The 22015-nt window shown below is 41.5% G+C and overlaps 1 protein-coding gene and 1 pseudogene across 1 annotated transcript; one reads left to right on the top strand and one right to left on the bottom strand.

Annotated features, from left to right (window-relative positions):
* Positions 1 to 6249: 6249 nt before the first annotated feature.
* Positions 6250 to 6900, bottom strand: LOC118448523 (uncharacterized). The gene has a single exon (XM_035881868.2). It carries the CDS (start codon positions 6898 to 6900, stop codon positions 6250 to 6252), a length of 651 nt encoding a protein of 216 aa, XP_035737761.2.
* Positions 6901 to 11024: 4124 nt separating this feature from the next.
* Positions 11025 to 12055, top strand: LOC118448522 (histone-lysine N-methyltransferase SETMAR pseudogene; annotated as a pseudogene).
* The last annotated feature ends 9960 nt before the right edge of the window (positions 12056 to 22015 follow it).

Here is a 22015-nt window from a genome sequence, read left to right as displayed (position 1 = left end):
ATTAACGTTATTATCGTTATTATCTTTATAAACGATATTATCGTTTTATCGTAATTCCCATATTATTATTATTATTACTATTATTGTAATTACCGTTATTACAATTATTATTATTATTATTATTATTATCGTTATTATCGACATTTTTATTATTATTATCGTTATCATCATTATAATCGTTATTATCGTTATCAATGTTATAATCGTTATTTTTATTATTATCTTTATTATTATTAATGTTATTATTATCTATATTTTTATCTATAATTTATTTACTTTATTTAATCTATATTTTTATCTATATATTATATATATATTATTATTATTAGTATTATTATAATTATAATTATTATTATTATTATTAGCATTTTTATTATATACGTTACTATTATTATTACTATTATTATATTTTTCACGATTATTATTATTAATATTATTGTTATTATCTTTGTTATCGTTATTATCGTTATTATTTTTATTATCTTTTTAACAGTTATTATTGTTATTATTGTTATTACTGTTATTATTATTTTTATCGTTATTATCAATATTATTACTAACATTATTATGATTACTATCGTTATTATCGTTATTATCGTTATATTCGTTATTATCGTTATTTTTTATAATGGTTATTATCGTTATAATGGTTATAATCGATTTTATTCTTATTAATGTCGTTTTAATCGTTACTGTTATTATAATCGTGATTATTATTGTTTTAACCTTACTATCGTTATTATCTTGATTATTGTTATCACCGTTATTACTGTTATTATTGTTATAATGATCATTATTTTCGTTATTATCGTTAATATCGTTATAATTATTAATATCGTTATTATAATCATAAAAATAATTTTTATTATTATAATTATATTATAATTATCGTTTATTTACAATATATAATAATTATTATTATAATAATATTATAAATATTATTATAATTATTATTACTATTACTATTATTATTATTATCGATAAAATCTTTATTATCGCTATTATCGTTATTATTGTTATTATCGTTATTATCGTTAGAATAGTTATTATTGTATTTGTTGTTATTTTTGTTACTATCGTTATTATAATTATTATGGTTACAATATTTATTATTGCTAATTTCGTAATAATTTTTGTTATTACCGTTACTATTATAATTATCATGTTTATTATCATTATTAACACTATTGTCGATATTATAGTTATTATCGTTATTACCTTTGTTATCGTTATTATCTTTATTATCGTTATTATTTTTATTATTGTTATTATTATTGTTATTATTATCGTCAATATCGTTATCATTATAATTATTTGTGTCATTAACGTTATAATCTTTATTATCTTTTTTATCGTTCTAATCGTTATTTTTAATATTATCGTTAATATTATTGTTATTATTATTGTTAATATCATTATTAACTTTATTATCGCTTTAATCGTTATTATTTTTATTATCGTTATTATCATTATAACCATAATTTTTATTATTATCATTAATGTTTTTATTATCGTTCTTATCGTTATTATCGTTATTATTGTTATAATCATTATTATCGTTATAATCGTTATTATCGCCATAATTGTTATTATGTTTAATATAAACATTATCGTTATTATAGTAGTTATTGTTCTATGATATTATTATCATTATCGTTTTTATTATCGTTATTATCGTTATTATCGTTATTATCGTTATTACTGCTATAATATTTATTATAGTTATTATCATTATTATCATCATTGTTATTATTATTATCACTATTATTAACTTTATTATCGTTATTTCCGTTATTATTATTTTTATTGTTATTATCATTATTAACGTTATTATTATTACTAGAGTTATTATTAATATTACGATCATTATTATACTATCATTTATCGGTATTCTTATTGTTATCGTTATTTTTATTATTATTATTACTACCATTAATAGCGTTATTATCGTTATTATCGTCATTATTGTTATTATTATTAATATTATTATTACTATTATCGTTGTTATTATAATTATTACTGTTTTGTACGTTAGTATTATTATTGTAATTATTATCTTTATTAACGTTATTATTGATATTATCTTTATTAACGTCATTATCGTTATTATTGTTTTTATATTTATTATCTTTAATATCGTTATAATCGTATTGTTCGTTGTTTTCCTTAATATCGGTATTATCGTTATTATCGTTCTTATCGTTATAATCGATATTATTGTTATTATTATTATTATTACTATTATCATTATATTATTGTTATTATCGTTGTTAGCGTTATTACTATTATTATTGTTATTATTATTGCCATTAACATTATTATAGATATAATCGTTATGATCGTTATCATTGTTATTATTATTATTATCGTTATTATTACTATCATTATTATTATTATTGTTATTAACGTTATAATCGTTATAATCGTTATCATTTCTATTATTAATATTAATATTATACTTTCCCTCGACTGGTAGAAATGTCACCAAGTCCGACATACGTAATGCTTTCAGAGGCAATCGCATAACTTTCCCTTGACTAATCGAGTTTTTTCCAAGTCCGACAGCCGCATTAGTTCGAGAGGCATACGCATAACTTTCACTCGCCTAGTCAGAATAGTTCCAACTGCGACATTCGTTTTTGATCGAGTTGCACACGCATTGGTTTCCTTAGTCTAGTCGGATTATTTCCAATTCTGACAGTCGTATTGGCCCTAAAGGCTCTCGCATAACTTACCGTGGAATAGTCGAATTATGTTCCAGTCCGGCAGCCGTATTGGTTCGGTAGGCATTCACATAACTTCCTTCCAAATAGTTGGAATATAACCATGTCCAACAGCCGCATTGGTTCCAGAGGCACTCGTATAACTTTCCCTAGACTAGTCAGTATATTTTCAATCCCGACAGTCATATTTGTTTGAGTGGCAGTCGTATAACATTCCCTGGGTCAGTTGGAATATTTCCACGTCCAACGGTCGCATTGTTTCGAGAGGCACACGCATATCTTTTCCTCGACTTGTCAGAATTTTTCTAAGCACGACAGTCGCAATGGTTCGAGAAGCACTCGCATTTCTTTCCGTCGATTACTGGGAATATTTCCAAGTCCACCAGTCGCATTGGTCCGAGAGTCACTCGCAAGAATTTCACTCAACGATTGTGTATATTTCAAAGTCCTACAGACGCATTGGTTCGAAAGGTACTTTTTCTTTGTTTCGTCAGGAGGAAAGACCATCATAGGCCCTCAGAGCCCGATACTCAGAGGAGTGTCGGATTCAACCCGCCTGAGAATACTCTCAGGTTCGGTTCGCCTTCCAATTAAAAAACCTCCCGATCCTTATTACTAATACGCTAAAGAGTAAGGGGGGGCGGGTTCGCGCATAAGTGTATTACAAATTCGCCCAGTATCCCTCCTCAGTGAGCTAGGCCTGTATTCGCCTTGCTCTTATCCATTCATCATCAGTCATACAAATACAGCGCACGTGACAGGGGCCCACGAGATCCGGAGACGCAATTACTCCATAACTATATACATATTGACCCGATCCCCACCCCATGTTGCTCTGACCAGGACCATTCACGCCCGTATACACACACTGTATGTATACACATATTCACATCTAGAGGGTAGCGACGCCTGAGCCAGATGCCGCCTGAGCAGCTCAGAACCTTGCGCGAGGAGGCCATACTGGAGCTATTCTCCTATGCGGCCTATCGTTTGTACACCTGTCTACATACACACCCGCACACTCATTCATACTTCCTTCTTGCGTCCGTTCCCTGCGTCCTCAACGTCCTCCTTTGCACGCATGAACCGCCCTGCGAAGGTCTGGAAGGCCGCCCATCTCTCCGGGAGTCATGGACACCCTGACTATCACGGGAAGGGTTAGCTGCCCTCCCCTAATCGCATCGATCTGCTCATTCCTGGCATCCGTCCACGCCAGGCAGCCAACCAAGGTGTGCTCTGCCGTATCCTCACTCCCCCTGCAGTGGGGTAGCGTATGCCCTAATGGGCGAGGTAGCATAGGTGTAGGCGCCCTCGGGCGTCCACCTTTACAATATACTGTTCCCCTGCAGTGGAAACAACATGGGGAGGGACTCTTCCTTATCTTATTTAGATATGCCGAGAAATAGCCATGGCCAGTCATCAGCTGTGTGGTATGAAATGTTCCGATAAAGAACGGCCACCCAATCCATTCAGCTAATAGCCATTCGGCAATAGGCGCCCTCGCATGCAATCCCGTTGCTGCTGTTGCTCCTACGAGCCAAGTCCCTCAGACTTCCACGCTTCTACTGCCCTCCTTCTGGCAAGACCACTCAATACAGCCAAAGTACACAGGGGGAGCAGGTTCCTCCGCATCTCTAACAGCCGCATACGTCGCCGCCAGCCGGGGTGCCAGATGAGTGAGAGGGATAATCTCTACAATCATCATAGCCGCGTGGAAGGAGACCGTTCTATAGGCATAATATACCCGGGTCACCATCTTTCTCTGGAGGCACTGAACAGCCCGCACGATCCTCATGCCTCCCACGACGGCGTGCCATCGCACAGGCGCCCCATAAAGAAGCATCGAGTGGAGCACGCCGCTGTAGAGGCGTCGCTTCTTCTCCCTCGTCCGTGAAGGTTCGGAAGGAGCCTCCTAAGGGACCAGAGGATACCCTCAGCTTTAGGGATTAGGGCCTTGAAGTGGGGCCTGAACGACATTCTTGAATATATTACTGTGCCCAGATATTTAACGCTGGTTGTAAATTCTACGCAGACACCTCTAAGGCAAATCTTAGGGGGCGGAACATTCCTGCGTCTGCAGAAGACAGAGGCAGGGAAGGCTATAGCTTCAGTCTTTTGCAGCGCCACTTTAAGACCCAACCCCTCGATCTCCTCCACCAAAACGTCCGAGTCATGCTCAGCGTTCATGATAGTTTCAAACAGGTTCCATCCCGATGATAGGAGGGCCGTATCATCCGCATAGCAGGCAACACGGGAGCCACCTGGCATCGGGATTCGGAGGACACAGTCATAGGCAATGTTCCATGACGTAGGGCCCAAAACGGATCCCTGTGGGACCCCACAATACGCCTGTCTTTCCACGGCGCGTCCATGTCTGTTTGTATATGTTACGGCGCGATTATCTAAGTAAGTCCTGATGATGTGCACCAGATAGCTTGAAAAGTTTTTCCGCTCCAACACCCTAACGGTAACGGCCCATGGTAAGGAGTTGAAAGCGTTAGAGATATCCAGACATACCAGGATAATTACTTTCTTGTCCCACGTCGATGCCTACACAAATTTATTAGTATCGAGGACAACATCTACAGTGGATCTGCCCGTCCCAAATGGTGCTAGGGTCAGAATCTCCTTTATGTAGCTGTTGAACAACTATACGTTCGAATAGTTTCCCTAGTTCGCCAATCACACGTATGGGTTTACATGATCTTGGTGAGTCTGGGGGCGCATCCCTTTTCTTTTTGATCAGGACGAGCCTCGCTATCTGCCACGCTGTCGGGAATCTTCCAGTCCTCAAGTATGCGGAGAAGCACTTCCCGGAGAAGGAACCTTTTCTCACAGTGTGTCGACGCAGCACTCACAACCACAGCCGTTATCCAATCCAATCCAGGAGCTTTCTTCCTTTTCCTTTCCTGGCGGTAGCCAAGACCTCCTCCGCAGAGATAGTCAACTCTGAGAGTGCAGGTTCCTGCGGCTCATCAGTTCCCGGTCCTCCTGGGAATAGTTCAGAGCTTATATTCTCTAGTACCTCGTCCTCCAGAGTTTCAGTTACTGGCATAAGGCGTAAGGTTCCCCAAGACGAATTTGTAAGTTCTGCTCCGTGGATCATCCTCTATAGAGTCCAGCAGGTCACTCTAGGGGTTCTTCTTGGGTTCCTTAATGGCCCTAGTCAGTACCCTACTTGCGTTCCTTCGGGAGTCCATGCACCGCACTATTTCCTCCATATTCTTCTTTTTCCAGGCTCTGGAAAGTTTCCTTCCTGTAGTCCTTGCAACTGCACTAAGATTCGTTAATTCGTCCGACCACCAGTAAGTACTTTTACTACCGCGGGTTTGTACCCTCACCCGGGACATGGCAATGTCGCACTTTTGTTTCAGTGTTGACTGTGCTCACTTCACAAGTTTGTCTGTGCAATCCGCACTGGCCGTATTCTCCCTGGATATAGTTCCACCCGTCCACTTCCCTGAAATGAGGGCACCAACCAAGTAGTCTTAATCACGGGAGCTTTTTTATGTTGTGGACGAGAATTTCAGACCTCTGTGGCTTCGTGACTATAGCTAAATCTAACATATAGATGGTCCGACAGGGACTCAGTCTCATCCACCCTCCAGTCCGAAAGGCGGTCGCCAGCTGCCGGCGTGCCCCACGTTAGATATATAACGCCCAACCCCTGTGGTCGAACACACATTGGACAGCCAACCTGGGTCAGCAGACTCAGGTTCATTCTGTTCGCCCAGCCGCAGAGCAACTCACTCCAACGGTTACTCCTGCCTTCCGGGTCCCATCTGCTGAACCGGGCATTAAAGTCGCCAGCCACCAGCTCTGGGAGAGTGGGGAATGTTGCTAAGAGCTCTTCGATCTCATCAAGGATTCTACAAAACATGTTAATGTTCTCGCTGGGAGGAAAGTAGATCGAAACTACCAGCGAGTCCCCCCATTTAACGGCTACGTAAAAACGACCCCGACGCACCATGCTACAGGGACTTTCACATTCGTCCACAAGCACCGCGGAGATTGATGTCTCTCCTAGGGATGAGAACCAACTCTCATCCCCAGGAGGAAACCACCATGGCTCCACAATAACCGCAATCTCCACTCTGTCTTCGCGCATGCGCTGTGCCAGCAAGTCCTGCGCTCGGTGAGCATGGTTTATGTTTATCTGTAGAATAGCAGAGGACATTGTCTATGGACCCTCTGCTGCTACTACACCTATTGAGGTGCCCGGTTCACCTTGTTCAACCTCCATGTCTTCATGCACTCCCCTCTTCTCGGTCACCCTCACTGTCGTCGCTGCTGTTTTTTCAGCGACATTATGCGGGTCTTCTTGGATTGTTTCAAAGCAAACAATTGGTGCCCTGCAGAAAACCTTCTCTATTCATTTTCTAGGAGGCACTACCGTGTACACCCAAGAACCGGCACGGTGGTTGGTCGGTTTCTGGCCAGCGTCTGCACAAACCGGACACTCAGGTTTATCCATGCATGTTTTGGCTAGGTGGTCCGGCTTCCCATAAATATAGCATAGGTCTATCCTATGCTTAGTGGCCGGGCACACTACAGCAACATGTCCTCGCGCCAGGCACCGGAGGCATCTGAGGTACCGCTGCCTAAGTCCGTGCATTCTCACCAATGTCCAACCCACGTTTATCCTGCCCTTTTCCAGGGCAGCCCGGATGACGGGTACTGGAGCCGAGACAGTGGCCTCGCCTAGTCTACCCCCAAATATTCTTACTTCCCCTACATTTATAAGGTTGGGGTCCGCTCCAGAATGCACCTCCATCAGCGCGTTCCCGATGACGGTCGTGTTTATAACCGCATCCTGTCCTACTATCCTTGTGGTACTTGTGCGCAGAGGGCGAGTAACCCTTGCTCCCGGAACGGCATTCCTCAAGGCCTCCGCCATCTGGTCGGCCTTCTCATTTGCCCCTTTGCCTCGTACCTGCTATGTAAAGACACCCGTGAGGCCCCTCCTGCACGACATGTTGCCGATCCCTAGGTCTTTAACACTTTGCATGCGGGAAACGTATTCTTACATTTTTTGCAGTCTGTCACTGGAGCGCGGTTCACGTAAAAATACGTATTTAGTAGATTTGTGCTGGATACCTCCCAACCAACACAATTCTACCAAATGCGTATAATTATATGTATGCGCGTTGTTTAAGTTATTTGCTTTGTTTTTGAATTATTGTAAAATTTCAAAAATCGTTTATTTTTGTGATCTTGTAAAAATATCGTTTTTTTGTTAAATAATCATACAGTATATATTTCAGTGTCAAATAAAAAAAGTTTAGTTCATAAAAACGAAGTAGTTTTCGATTTACTTCGGTTATTCTGAATAACCAAACTTCCGCGCGATTCACGAAAAAACGCCCGCTCTGGGCGTAAGTTGACGGCGAATTATACCCACATGCCAAGTGTTAATGTTTATGTTCTTCCTGGCCCGGAGGAGTGCGTCTCTGTACGTCGTCTCTTCGACACAGGATAGGAAAATTGCAGCGACTTCCCTTTCCCTTTGCCTCCTCTTCTTTCTTCCTTGCGCGCCACCCCTTTTCCTGGGGACGGCCTGCTCTCGCAATGGTTGATGGTCGTTTTCTCCCTTCTTTGATGAAGCCAGGGAGGGTGCGTTCGCTTCCCTCCTCTGGACTCGTTTCCTTTTGCGGCATATAACCTCCACAAAATTCTCCTGCGGGATTAGTGCCTCCCTCACACTTACCTGTTTCGCGGGGGGTCGAGTGGTCTCAGCACGGAATGTGGGGCCTTAGTGTGGCCCATCAGCTCCAGTTGCTACTCTATTCGATGTCTACTGCCGCTGCTGCTGCTGCTGCTGAAGCCGCTGTTGCTGAATAATGCAAACAACCTCCGTCATCATCCTCACCGACTCGATTACCTGCTGCGTTTCTGGAGTCGTTGTTTGGCTCCTCTCAGCTAAGGGGTATACCGATGCATTCCTCTTATCTTCTTTAAGACGGGTAACTTCATCCGTCAACTCGCAATTGCACAGTTCCAAGGCCCTGATTTTTGCCTTTAACTACGTCATGACCTTCTTGGTTGAGGGAGGATACCCTGCTCCAGTTTGAATCCAGGCCATTAAGGTTTTCATTATTTTTAGCACATCATTATGGGAGCGTTTCGTCCTTCCCAAAACAGAACCCTTAATGTTGGTGGATTTTCTTCTCTCATTATCGGCTACTAGGATATGATTCGTGGCGAGTTCCAGTAAATCTCCACCTGAGACAAGAGGGTCTCTGCCGGTACATCCTTGTTCTATCCGGCCATGTCTACCCTTAAATCCTCTTCCTCTGACGAGTAGATAAGGGCCCTTGCACGTTTGAGCGTTCTCTCCAAGATGGGTGACTTCAATCCGGAGCGCTGCATGCTCTCCACGGCCCTGGCAGCCCTTTGCCACTCCCTCAAGTCGCTTTCTTCTTTGCTAACCTTCCTGGCGCATTAGGTACACCGCAGGCCAAGTCGCCTACCTGTGGTGCCCTTCCTGATGCAGTATCAAGAGTTTGGGCCAGGTTGCCAACCCCGAGCTCCTGGCAGTTGTTGGTTGGCGGGTGGCATGCCCTACCACCACCTGACACCGCCGTGACGTGGGTGTCCCTCTCACGCCCGCTCATATATGTAGCTGTACTGGCCATGATTACAAAGCAGTATAAGTAGGAGTCAGGCTCCTCAAAGTTAGGGAAAGGAACGGAAGGAAGCTAGAGAGAGAGAGAGAAAGAATAGAAAAAGATATGACAGAAGAACAAAGAAAGAAATAGCCGTACAAGCATATTCACACACCATTCACACAGTCCCTCTTAGTCGCCCCTTACGACAAGCAGGGAGTACTGTATGAGTATTCTACTACCCCCTCCCCACAGGGGGAGGTTCGAAAGATACTAGCATAACCTTCCCTCGACTAATCGGATTATTTCCAAGTCGGACAGCCACTTTGGTTCCAGAGTAACTCGAATTTGTTTCCCTAGAATAGTCAGAATATTTTCAAGATCGACAGCCGCATAATTTCGAGAATCACTCGCATATAATTCCCTCGACTAGGCGGAATAGTACCTAGTCCGACAGTCGTATTGATCCGGGAGGCATTCGCATAACCTTCATTCGACTAGTCACAATGTTTGCAAGACCGGTGGTCGCATTGGTTGGAGAGTAACCCGCATAACTTTCCCTCTACTATTCGTAATATTTCCAAGCACATCATTCGTATAGGCTCACAAGTCACTCGTATAACTTTTTCTGGGCTAGTCGGAATATTTATAGGTACGACAGTTGCATTGGTTCGAGTGGCACTCGTGTATTTTTCCCTCGACTAGTCGGAATATTTGCAAGTGACAAAGTCGCATTGCTTCCCAAATCATTCGCATAGCCTTCCCACGACTATTCTGTATACTTCCAAGTCCGACAGTAGTCTTGGTTCGAGAGGCCCCACATAATTTTCGTTCTTCCATTCGGAGTACATCTACGTCCAGTCGCATTGGTTTGATTGACACGCGAATAATTTTCCCTCGATTAGTCGGAAAAATTCCAAGTTTGACAGTCGCATTGTTTCGAATGATACCCGCACAAATTTTTTTCGTCTATTTAAAATATTTCCAAGACCCATAGTCGAATTTGTTCACATGTCGCTCTCATAACTTTCCCTCGACAGGATGTAATATTTTTAGGTCGAACCTTCGCAATGATTCGACAGATACTCATGTAACATTCCCACGAATAGGAATATATCTACGTCCAACAGTCGCATTGGTTCGAGTGGCACTTGCATATATTTCCCTCGGCTAGTCGGAATATTTCCGAGTGCCACTAGTCGCATTGGTTCGAATGGCACCCGGATAACTTTCCCTCGACTAATGTGTCTATGTCCGACAGTCCCATTGGTTCGAAATTCTCTCACATAATCTTTCTTCGACTAGACGAAATATTAATTAGTACGATAATCGCATTTGTTTCATGTACACTCTCATAACATTTCCAGTACTAGTTGGAATATTTCTAGGTCCAGCAGTCGCATTGGTTGCGCTCGCATAACTTTCCCTCGTCTAAAATTAATATTGTTAAATCCGACATTCGCATTGGTTCGAGTGTTGCCCGCATAAATTTCTTCCGACTATTTAATATATTAAATTAGTGCGTATGAAATGTCGGATTTTCTTTAAATGTGAACGCTTGATTCCCTGTTTCTGTTATGCATTTGTTTTTGACATAACCTAGTTTATAGTCGTACTGTCCATTGCCAGAGTCACATTTTAGAACATTTTTTCAAAAATGTTCCCTTTTGTTATTTGCTTTGAATTTTGTACCGATATGAATTCAACCGATATTCATGTAATTTTCATATACGAGTATAAATATATGTAATAATGCTTGTATTAATATGTATAAATATTGGTAATAATGCTGCAAAAGCTGTACGCAATATAAACCAGGCGTTTGGGGAGAATATTGTGAACGATCGAAAAGTGCAGCGTTGGTTTGAAAAATTTCGGTCTGGTGATTTCTCCCTGCAAAATGAACCGCGTGGAAGACCCGAAACGTCTCTGAAAAATGATGCTCTGAAAGCATTGGTGGAAACGAATCCAATTGTTTCTTCAAGGGAACTTGCTGCCAGAATGGAAGTTGACCATAAAACAATATTGCGACATCTTTCTAAAATTTGCATGGTGAAAAAAATGGATAAGTGGATACCGCACGAACTAACCGAGCGAAATAAGCTGGATCACTTGAACGTATGCTTATCATTGCTAACCCGATTTAATCGAGATCCATTTTTCGATTGGATCATTACTTGTGATGAAAAATGGGTTCTTTACGACAATAGGAAAAGGTGTGCTCGGTGGCATGATAGGGATGAGGCTTGTGCTCATATTCCACAGTTATCACTTCATCCACGGAAAATTTTAATCACAGTTTGGTGGAATGTGACTGGAATAATACACTACTCATTCCTTCGAACAGAAATGACAATTACAGCCGAAAAGTATTGCCAGTACATTGAAGAAATGCATGAAAAATTGAAAATTATACGCCCATCACTTGTTAATCGGCATGGCCCAATACTTCTCCACGACAACGCTCGATCGCAAACATCGTACAAAACAATTGCAAAATTAAATGAATTAAAATATGAAATTTTACAGCACCCACCTTATTCACCAGATCTTTCGCCAATCGACTTTCATTTATTTAAACATTTAGAACTGTTTTTACGTGCTAAACAGTACGAAAATGAAGACAGTGTGAAAAATGCCATATCAGAGTTCATTGATTCTAAAGATCAGAATTTCTTCAAGAAAGGCATCTATGCATTAAAATCTCGTTGGAAAAGGTGTATTTAAGTAAATGGAGCATATTCTGATTAAATAAACAGCTTTTGGAAAAAGATATGCAGAAATATATTCACTTAAGAATCCGACGTTTCATTCGCACCAACTTAATACTTCCCAGACCAGTAGTCGAATTTGTTCACATGTCACTCGCCTAACTTACCCTCGAATAGATGGAATGTTAATAGTTCCGACCATCGCAATGTTTCGAGAGGCACTCGTATAACATTTCAACGAATAGTCGGAATATTTCTAGGTCCAACAGTCGCATTGGTACCAACGGCACACACATCACTTTCCATCGACTAGTTGGAATATTTCCAAGGCCCAAATTCGCATTGGCTCGCAAGTCATTCACATAACTTTGTCTCGATTCTTTGGTATATTTCCAATTCCGACAGTCGCCTTGGTTCGAGAGGCACTCACATAATTTTCGTTCTTCAATTCGGAATATTTCTACATCCTACAGTCGAATTGGTTTGATTGGCATGAGTATAACATTCCCCCGACTAGTTGGACGAATTCCAAGTTCATCAGTCGAATTGGTTCCTTATGCTCTCTCCTAACTTTCCCTCAAGTATTCAGAATATACCCTATTCCGACAGCTACATTGGATCGGGAGGCACTCGCATAATATTCGCCCGACTAGATTGAATATTTCCAAATTCGACAGTCGCATTGGTTCGCAAGTCACTCGTATAATTTTCAATCCACTAGTCAAGGTTTTTCAAAGTCCGACAGCCGCTTTGCTTCCAGAGTCACTCGTATAACTTTTCCTCTACTAGTTCGAATATTTTCAGGTTAGACAGCCGCATTGGTTCGAGTGATACTCGCATAACGTTCTCTCGACTAGTCCGAATTTTTCTAAGTCCGACAGCACCATTGGTTCTAAAGGCACTCGCATTATTTTACAATGACTGGTTAGAATACTTCCAATTCCGACAGTCGCATTGATTGTCAAGTCAATCGCATAACTCTCACTCGTCTGGTCGGAATAGTTCCAAGTCCTACAGTCGCTTTGGTTCGAGTGGTACTAGCATACATTTCACTAGAGTAGTCGGAATGTTTCCAAGACCGACAACCGGTTTGGTTCGAGAGTCATTCGCATAAATTTCCCTCGTATAGTCGAAATATCTCCAAGCACGACAGCCGCATTGGTTCAAGAGACACTCGCATAAATTTCCAACGACTTGTCTGTCATTTCCAAGTACAACCGTCGTATTGGTTAGAGTCACTCGTCTAACTTTTCCTCGACTAGTCAGAAATTTTACATTCAGACAGCCTCATTGGATCACAAATTACTCGCATAACATTCCCTAGACTAGGCGGGATATTTTCATGTTCGTTAGTCGCATTGGTTCTAGTGTCACTCGCATAACTTTTCCTCGACTATTCTGAATATTTCCAAGTCCGACGGCTGAATTGTTTCGATATGAACTCGCACAACTTTACCTCGACTAGTCGCAATATTTCCAATTCCGACAGTTGCAAATGGTCGGGAGCCACTCGTATAATTTTCACTCGACAAGTCAGAATATTTCCAAGTCCGCAAACCGTATTTGTTCGAGAGGCTCTAGCATATCTTTCCCTCGATTAGTCGGAATAATTCCAAACCCGACGGTCGCTTTGGTCCACATCGCATAACTTTCCCACGTCTTGTTGGAATATTTCCAATTCCAACATTCGTATTACTTCAAGCGACGCTCGCATAGCTTTCCCTCGACTTTCCCGAATGTTTCCAAGTCCGACAGACGAAATGGATCTATAGGCACACAACTTTCCCTCGACTAGTCAGATTTTTTCCAAGTCCGTCAGCCGCGTTGATTTAAGAGTCCCTCACATAACTTTCTCTCTACTAGACAGAATACTTCCAAATTCGACAGGCGCATTGGCTTACAAGTCACGCGAATAACTATCCCTCAACTAGGCGGGATATCTCCATGTCCGACAGTCAAATTAGCCCGAGAAGCACTCGCATAAGATTTCCTCGACTATACGGAATTTTTCCAAGCCCGACAGACGTATTGGTTCTGAAGTACTCGCATAATATTCCTTCGACTAGGTGGAATCGTACGTAGACCGACAGACGTTTTGTTCTGAAAGGTACTCACTAAACTCTCCTCCGACTAGTCGGAATATTTCCAAGTATGGTAGCCGCATTGGTTCGAGAGACACTCACATAACTTTCTCTCGACTAGGCGGAATATTTGCATGTCGGACGGTTGCTTTGGTTTGTGAGCTATTCGCGTAACTTTCCCTCGACTAGGCGAAATATTTCCAAGTCCGACAATCGTGCTGGTTGGATAGGATCTCGCATAACTTTCCATCGAATAGTCGGTGTATTTCAAGGTCCGATAGGCGCAAGGATACGAAATTCGTCCGTATGACATTCTTTCGAGAGTCTGAATATATCCAAGTGAGACAGTTGCATCGGTTGGTGATGCACTGGTATGACTATCCCTCGACTACCCAGAATATTTCCAAGTCCGAAAGTTGCATTGGTTCGAGTGGTACTCTCATAACATTGTCTCGTTAAGTCGGAATCTTTCTAAGTGTTACAGTCACATTGGATCGAGATTGACACGTATTGCATTTTTTCGACTAGATCGAATTTTTCTAAGTCCAACTGTCGCATCGGTTCGAAATTCACTCGTATAACACTCTCTCGACTAGTCAGAATATATTCTATAGCGACAATCGAATTCGATGGTAGGGAACACTCTTAAAATTTCCTTGACTAGTCGGAATATTTCTAGGTACGAAAGTCGCAATAGTATAAGAGGCACAATAGTATAACTTTGCCTCGACTTGTCGGAATCAGTTCCAGTTTGAATGTCGCATTGGTTTGTGAGGTACTCGCACAACTTTCCCAAGACTAGGCCGAATATTTCCAAGTCAGACAGCCGCATTGTTTTGTGAGACACTCGTCCATCTTTTCCTCGACTAGTGATAATATTTCTAAGTCCTACAGTCGCGTCGGTTCGAGAGGCACTAGCATAACTCTTCCTCGACCAATCAATATTTCTAAGTCCGAGGGTGACATTGGTACACAAGCCACATGCATAAATTTCCCTCGACTAGTCGGTATATTTCTAGTTCTGACAGTCGCAATGGGTCGAGCGGCACGTTCACAACTTTCCCACGACTAGGCGGAATATTTCTGGGTTGGACGTTTACATTAGTTCTAAAAGTCCTCGCATGACTTCCCCTCGTCTAGTCGGAATATTTATAATTCCAACTGTCGAGTTGTTCACTAGTCACACGCATAACTTTCGCTTGAGTAGAGATAATTTTTGTAGATCCGAAAGACGCATTGGTTAGTGAAGCACTCGTATAACTTTCTCTCGACTAGTTGGAATATTTCCAAGTGCAAAAGTCGCTTTGGTGTGAGAGTCACTCACCTAACTTTTCCTCAACAAGTCGGATTATTTTCAAGTGTGACAATCGCATTGGTACGTGTCGCACTTATGTAATATTCGCTCGACTAGTCGGAATATTTCCAAGTTCGATAATCGCATTGGTTCTAGAGGCACTCGCACAAATTTCCCTCGACAAATCGGAATGCCACAGTCGCATTGGTACGAGAGGCATTCACCTAACTTTCCCTCGACTAATTGGAATCCTTCCAAGTCCGAGAGTCACATTGGTTCGAGTGACACTCGCCTAACTTTGGCTCCGCTAATCAGAATATTTCAAATTCCGACAGTCGCATAGGTTAGAGATGCACATGCACCACTTTCTCTCGTCTAGTCGGAATAATTTCCAATGCGACAGTCGCATTGGATCGAGAGGTACTCGCGTAGCTTTCCCTCGACTAGTCGGTAATTACTACATCCGAAAGTTTCATAATTTCACAAGTCACTCGCATAACTCTCCCTCGACTAGTCGATAATTACCACGTCCGAAGGTCTCATAGTTTCACAAGTCACTCGCATATCTTTCTCTTGACTTGCCGGAATTATTCCAAGCCCGAAAGACGCTTTGTTTTGAGAGATACTCGCCTATCTTTCACAAGACTTCTTCGAAAATTTCTAGGTGCGACAGTCGCTTTGATTCGACAATCAATCCCATAACTTTCTCTCGAATATTGAGTTATTTTTAAGATCAGCAGTCCTATTACTTCGAGTGGGACTCGCACAACTTTCCCTTGTATTGTAGGAATATTTCCAAGTCCGACAGTCGCATTAGTTCAAGAATCACTCGCGTACCTGTTGCTCGACTAGTCGGAATATTTCCAAGACCGACATTCGCATTTATTTGAGAGGCACTCGCATAACATTCCCTTGATTAGTCGGAATATTTCTATATACAAAATACGCATTAGCTCAAAATTCACTCGCATAACATTGAATCGATTAGTCGGAAAATTTCCAACTCCAAAAGTCGCACTGGCTCGAGAGACACTTGTTCTACTCTCGCTCGACTAGTAGGAAGATTTCTAAGACCGATTGTCGCATTAGTTTGAGAGGCACTCGCACAAATTTCTTTTGACTAGACTGAATAGGTCCAATACCGACAGTCACTTTAGAGCGAGAGGTACTCGCATAACATTCCCCTCGATTAGTCGCAACATTTCTAACACCGACAGTCGCATTTCCTCGACAGACAATCGCACAACTTTCTCTCGACTTGTCGGAATATTTCCAAGTCCGACTTTCGCATTGGTTCAAGAGGCACTCGCATATCATTCCCTTAACTAGGCGGAATAATTCCAAAACCGTCAGTGGCATTGATTGGAATGGCACTCTCACAACTTTCCTTTATTTAGTTGGAAAGATCCGAGCCCGACAGTGGGATTTGTTCGGGAAAAACTTGCAGAGCTTTTTCTCGAATAATCGGAGTACTTCCAATTACGGCAGTCGCATTGATGCGAGAGGCACTATCACAACATTCCCACGAATAGTCGGAACATATCTATCACAGATTGTCGCATTGGTTTGAGTGGTTCTCGCATAACTTTCTCTTGACTTGTCGAAATATTTTCGAGCCCGACAGTTGCATTGATTCATAAGGCTCTAGCATAACTCTCTCTAGTCTAGTCGTGATATTCACAAGTCACAAAGTCGCTTTGACTACTCGCAATAGTCCCAATTCCGACAGTCGCTTTGGTTCAAAAGTGACTCGCGTAGCTTTCCGTCGACTAGTCGAAATACTTCGAATTCCGCTAGTCGCTTTGGTTAGAGAGGCATGCGCATATATTTCTCTTGACTATTCGGTATATTTTTAATTCCGACAGTAGCTTTGGAGCACAAGTCACTCACATAACTTTCCTTCGTCTAATCGGAATATTTGCAAGCCCAAAAGTAGCATTGGTTCGAGAGGCATTCGCATTATTTTCTCTCGAATGGTCGGATTATTTCCAAGTCCGGCAGTCGCATTGATTCACAAGTCACTCGCATATCTCTTGTTCCACTAGTCGTAATAGTTCAAAATTAGACATTCGTTTTAATTTAAGTGAAACTTGCATAAATCTCTCTCGAATAGTCCGAATATTCAAAATCCAACAGTCCCATGGTTTCGTGAGGCACTCTCATAACTCTCCCTAGAGTAGTCGAAATATTTCAAAGTCCGACAATCATAATGTTTTGAGAGGGACTAGGATAACTTTCCCCCGACCAGTTGGAATCTTTTCAAATCCGACAGCCGCATTGGTCCAAGTGGCACTCGCATATATTACGCTCTACTAATCGTAATATTTCCCAGTCCGACAGCAGCATTGGTTCAAGAGGCTCTCGCAAAACTCTCCATCGACTAGTCGGGTTATTTCCAAGTCCGATAGTCGAATTGAGTCGATAGTCACTAGCTTAGCTTTCTCTCAACAAGTTGGAATACTTACAAGTCAGTCATTCGCATTCATTCTAAAGGCAATAACATAACTTTCCATCGACTAGTCGGGTTATTTCCAAGTCCGACAGTCGTATTGAACCGAGAAGTATACGCATAACTTTTACTCGACTAGACGGAATGATTGTAAGTCCGACAACCGTTTTGGTTAGAGAGTCACTCACATTACTTTCCATCGACCAGTCGGAATATTCCCATGTCCGACAGTCTTATTAATCCGAGAAGCACTCGTATAACTTTCCCTCGAGAATTCGGAATATTTTCAAGATCGACAGCCGCATTGGTTCGAGAGCCACTCGCATGAAATTCTCTCGACTAGTTGGAATATTTCCAAGTACGGCGCTGCATTGATTAGAGATGACTCGCATAACTATCCCCCGACTAGTTAGAGTATGTCCAAGTCAGACAAGTCCAAATATTTCCAAGTACGAAAGTCGCATTGGTTCGAGAGGCACTCGCACAACTTTCCCTCGATTAGTCGGAATAATTCCAAGACCGACATTTGCATTGATGCGAGAAGTACTCGCACAAATACCCCTATATTTTCGGAACATTTCTGACTCTGACAGTCGCATTGGTTCAAGCACGTGCATACCTTTCCCTCGACTAGTCGGAATATTTCCAATTACGACATTCATATTGATTTGAGAAGCACTCGTAAAACTTTCCCTCGACTAGTCGAAAAGTTCCATGTTTGGCAGTCGCATTGTTTTGAGAGTCATTCGCATATCTTTTCTTCAACGAATCGGAATATTTCTATGTCCGAAAGTCGCAATAGCTCAAAAGTCACTCATATAAATTACCATTGTATAGTCGGAATATTTCCAAATCCGACTGTCGCATTGGTACCAGATAAACTAGCATAAATTACTCTCAACACGTCGAAATAGTTTCAAGGTCGACAGCCGCATTTGATCGTGAGGCACTCGCATATCTTTCCCTCGACTAGTCGTAATATTCCCAATTCCGACATTCGCATTGGTTCGAGAGGCAGTAGCATTACATTACGTTGACCACGCGGATTATTCCCAATACCGACAGTCGCCTTGATTCATAAATCACACGAATAACGTTTCTTCGTCTAGTCGAAATGATTCAAGTCTGATATTTACTTTTGTTCGAGTAGTGCTCGCATGAAATTCCTGGAATAGTCGCAATATTTCCTTGTCCAACAGCCGCATTTGTTCGATTACCACTGGCATAACTTTCCCCGACTTGTGGGAATATCTCCAAGTCCGACCGTCGCATTATTTCTAGAATCACTCGCGTAACTCTACCTCGTCTAGTAGTAATATTACCAAGTCCGACACTTGCATTAGTTCGAGAAACACTTGAATTAATTTCCATTAACTAGTCGGGTTATTTCAAAGTCATACAAACCCAATGGTTCAGAAGTCACTCACATAACATTCACAGGACTAGACGGAATATTTCTAAGTCTGACAGTCGCATTTTTTTGAGAGGGAGTGTAATAAATTTCCCCGACTAGTGGGAATATTACCAAATCCGACCGTTCGATTAGTGCCAGGGCAACTCGCATAACTTAACATCAACTCGTCGAAATATTTCGTATAATTGTCCTTCGACAAGTAGGAATATTTTCAAGCACGACTGTCGCATTGTTTCACAAGTCGCTCAGGTAACTTTTGCTGACTATTCGGAATATTTCCATCCCAGACAGTGTCATTGTTTTACTAGTTACTCGCATAGCTTTCCCCGACTAGACGAAATATTTCAAATTTAGTCAGTCGCAGTGGTTTAAAAGTTACTCGCATAACTTTCCCTTGACTAATCGGAATGTTATCAAATCCTACATCTACTTTGGTTTGAGAAGCAACCACATAACATTCCCTCGACCACTGCAAATATTCCAAATATCGACAGTCGCTTTCTTTCACAAGTCACTGGAATAACGCTTCCTGGTCTAAACAGATTGATTCCAAGTCAAACATTCGCATGGGTTTCAATTCGCTTTGCACTCGCATAAGTTTCACCAGACAAATCGGTATTTTTTCTAGTACGACAGCCGCATTTATTCGAAAGTCACTTGCATATCTTTTGCGAAAAGTGGAAACATTTCCAAGTCCAATCGTCGCATTAGTTCTCGAATTATCCGTTTAACTTTCCCTCTACAATTCGGAATATCGCCAAGTTCATCTGCTGCATTTGTTCGAAAGGCATTAACATAACTTTCGCCTACTAGTAGGAAAATTTCCATTCCGGACAGTCACATTGGTTTACTAGTCACTCTCATAACTTTCGACTCGTCTAGTTGAAATATTTCCAAAGCCGTTATTCGCTTTGGTACGAGTGGCAGACGATTAACTTTTCTTCGAAAAATCGGATTATTTCCAGAACCGCTCATCGCATTCGTTCCAGAATAACTCGCGTAACTTACCCTCAACTCGACGGAAATTTTCCAAGGCTGAATGCAGGATTTGTCGAGAAGCACTAGCATAACATTCTTCTGACATGTAGTCATATTTCCAAGTCCGACAGAAGCATTGGCTCGAAATTCACTCGTATAACTTTCCCTCGACTATTCGGACTATTTCCAAGTCCGACCGTCTCATTGGTTCCAGAATAACTCGTATAACTATTTCTCTAGTATTCGGAATATTTCCAAGTCCGAAAGCTTCATTGGTTCAAGAGACACTCGCATAACTTTGCCTCGACTAGTCCGTATATTTGAAAGTCCAACAGCCGCATTTGATCGAGAGGCACTCGATGACATTTCCTCGACCAATGGGAATATTCCATAGACCGACTGTTGCATTTGTTCGAGTGACATTGTCATTACTTTCCCCGACTTGTGGAAATATTTCCAAGTCAGACCGTCGCATTAGTTCTAGAGTGGCTTGCATAAATATCCTTCGACTAATCGTAATATTTACAATCCTACGGCTGTATTGGTTCGAGAAGTAATCGCAGAAATTTCCTTAAACTAATCAGGATATTTCCAAGTACGACATCCGCTTTGGTACGAGTTGCACTCGTACAACTGACCCACGAGTAGTCGGAATATTTTCAAGTCCGAAAGTGGCAATTATTCGAGTGGCATTCTGATAACATTCTCACGACAAGTCGGAAATATTATAGGACATACAGTCGCATTGGTTCGAGGGGCACACTTATTACATTCTCTCGAATAGTCGAAATTCTTCCAAGTACGATAGACGCATTAGTTCAAGAGGAACTCTCATAAATTTCCCTCGGCTAACCGGAATATTTTTAGGACCGACGGTCGTATTTGTTCGAGCGGCACTCTCATAACTATCCCTCGACTAGTGGATATGTTTTCTGGTCCAACATTCCCGTTGAATTGAGAGGAACTCGAATAATTATCCATCACCAGGTCGAAATATTTTCAAATCCAACACTCGCATTGGTTTTCAAACCACTCGCATAAATTTCCATCGACTAGTCGGAGTATTTCTAAATCCAACAGTCGTATTCGACCGAGAGGAAATCGATCAAATTTCCGTTGATTAGACGGAGCTTTAGTAGAAGCGACATGTGTTTTAGATTGAGAGGTACTCGCATAAATTTTCCTCGAATGGTCAGAATATTTCTTGGTCCGACTGTCGCTTTGGTTTGGAAAGCACTAGTATAGCTTTCCCTCGACTAGTCGGTATAATTCCAAGTCCGTCAGCCGTATTGGTTCGAGAGGCACTTGCATAGCTTTCCTCCGACAAGTTGGAATACTTCCAAGTCCGACATTCGCATTGATTCTAAAGGCACTCGCATAACTTTCGACTATTCGACATCGACTATTCGGTATACAAATCGGTTCACAAATCACTCGTAATTCTCTCCCTCGACTATTCGAGACATTTCCTAATCAGACAGTCGCACTGGTTAACAAGTTAACCCTTTGCGGTTGGTTTCCCCATAACTGGGACATGTCTAAATCATCGTAGAAATTGGTGTCCACGTAGCGGGAACATATTTAAATCATCGTAGAAATCGGTGTCTACGTAATGGGGACATTTTAAGATATAAAATTTTATAATCTTACGTATTATTAGTAGTATTAAATACAACAAATCAGTTTCAACGAATTCTGTATATTGATTTTAAATCCTGTACGGAAAAGTAATTGCGAAACGATAGATTTGCTCCGACCTA

Source organism: Vespa mandarinia, chromosome 17 (genome assembly GCF_050613455.1).
Source record: "Vespa mandarinia isolate Hongniang chromosome 17, ASM5061345v1, whole genome shotgun sequence".
Taxonomy (NCBI): Eukaryota; Metazoa; Arthropoda; class Insecta; order Hymenoptera; family Vespidae; genus Vespa; species Vespa mandarinia.
This window is presented reverse-complemented; position numbering and strand designations above follow the sequence as displayed.

What these genes read in the sequence shown, in the direction of transcription:
- LOC118448523 (XM_035881868.2), bottom strand. Translation starts at nt 6,900, where the DNA reads ATGTCCTCTGCTATTCTACAGATAAACATAAACCATGCTCACCGAGCG.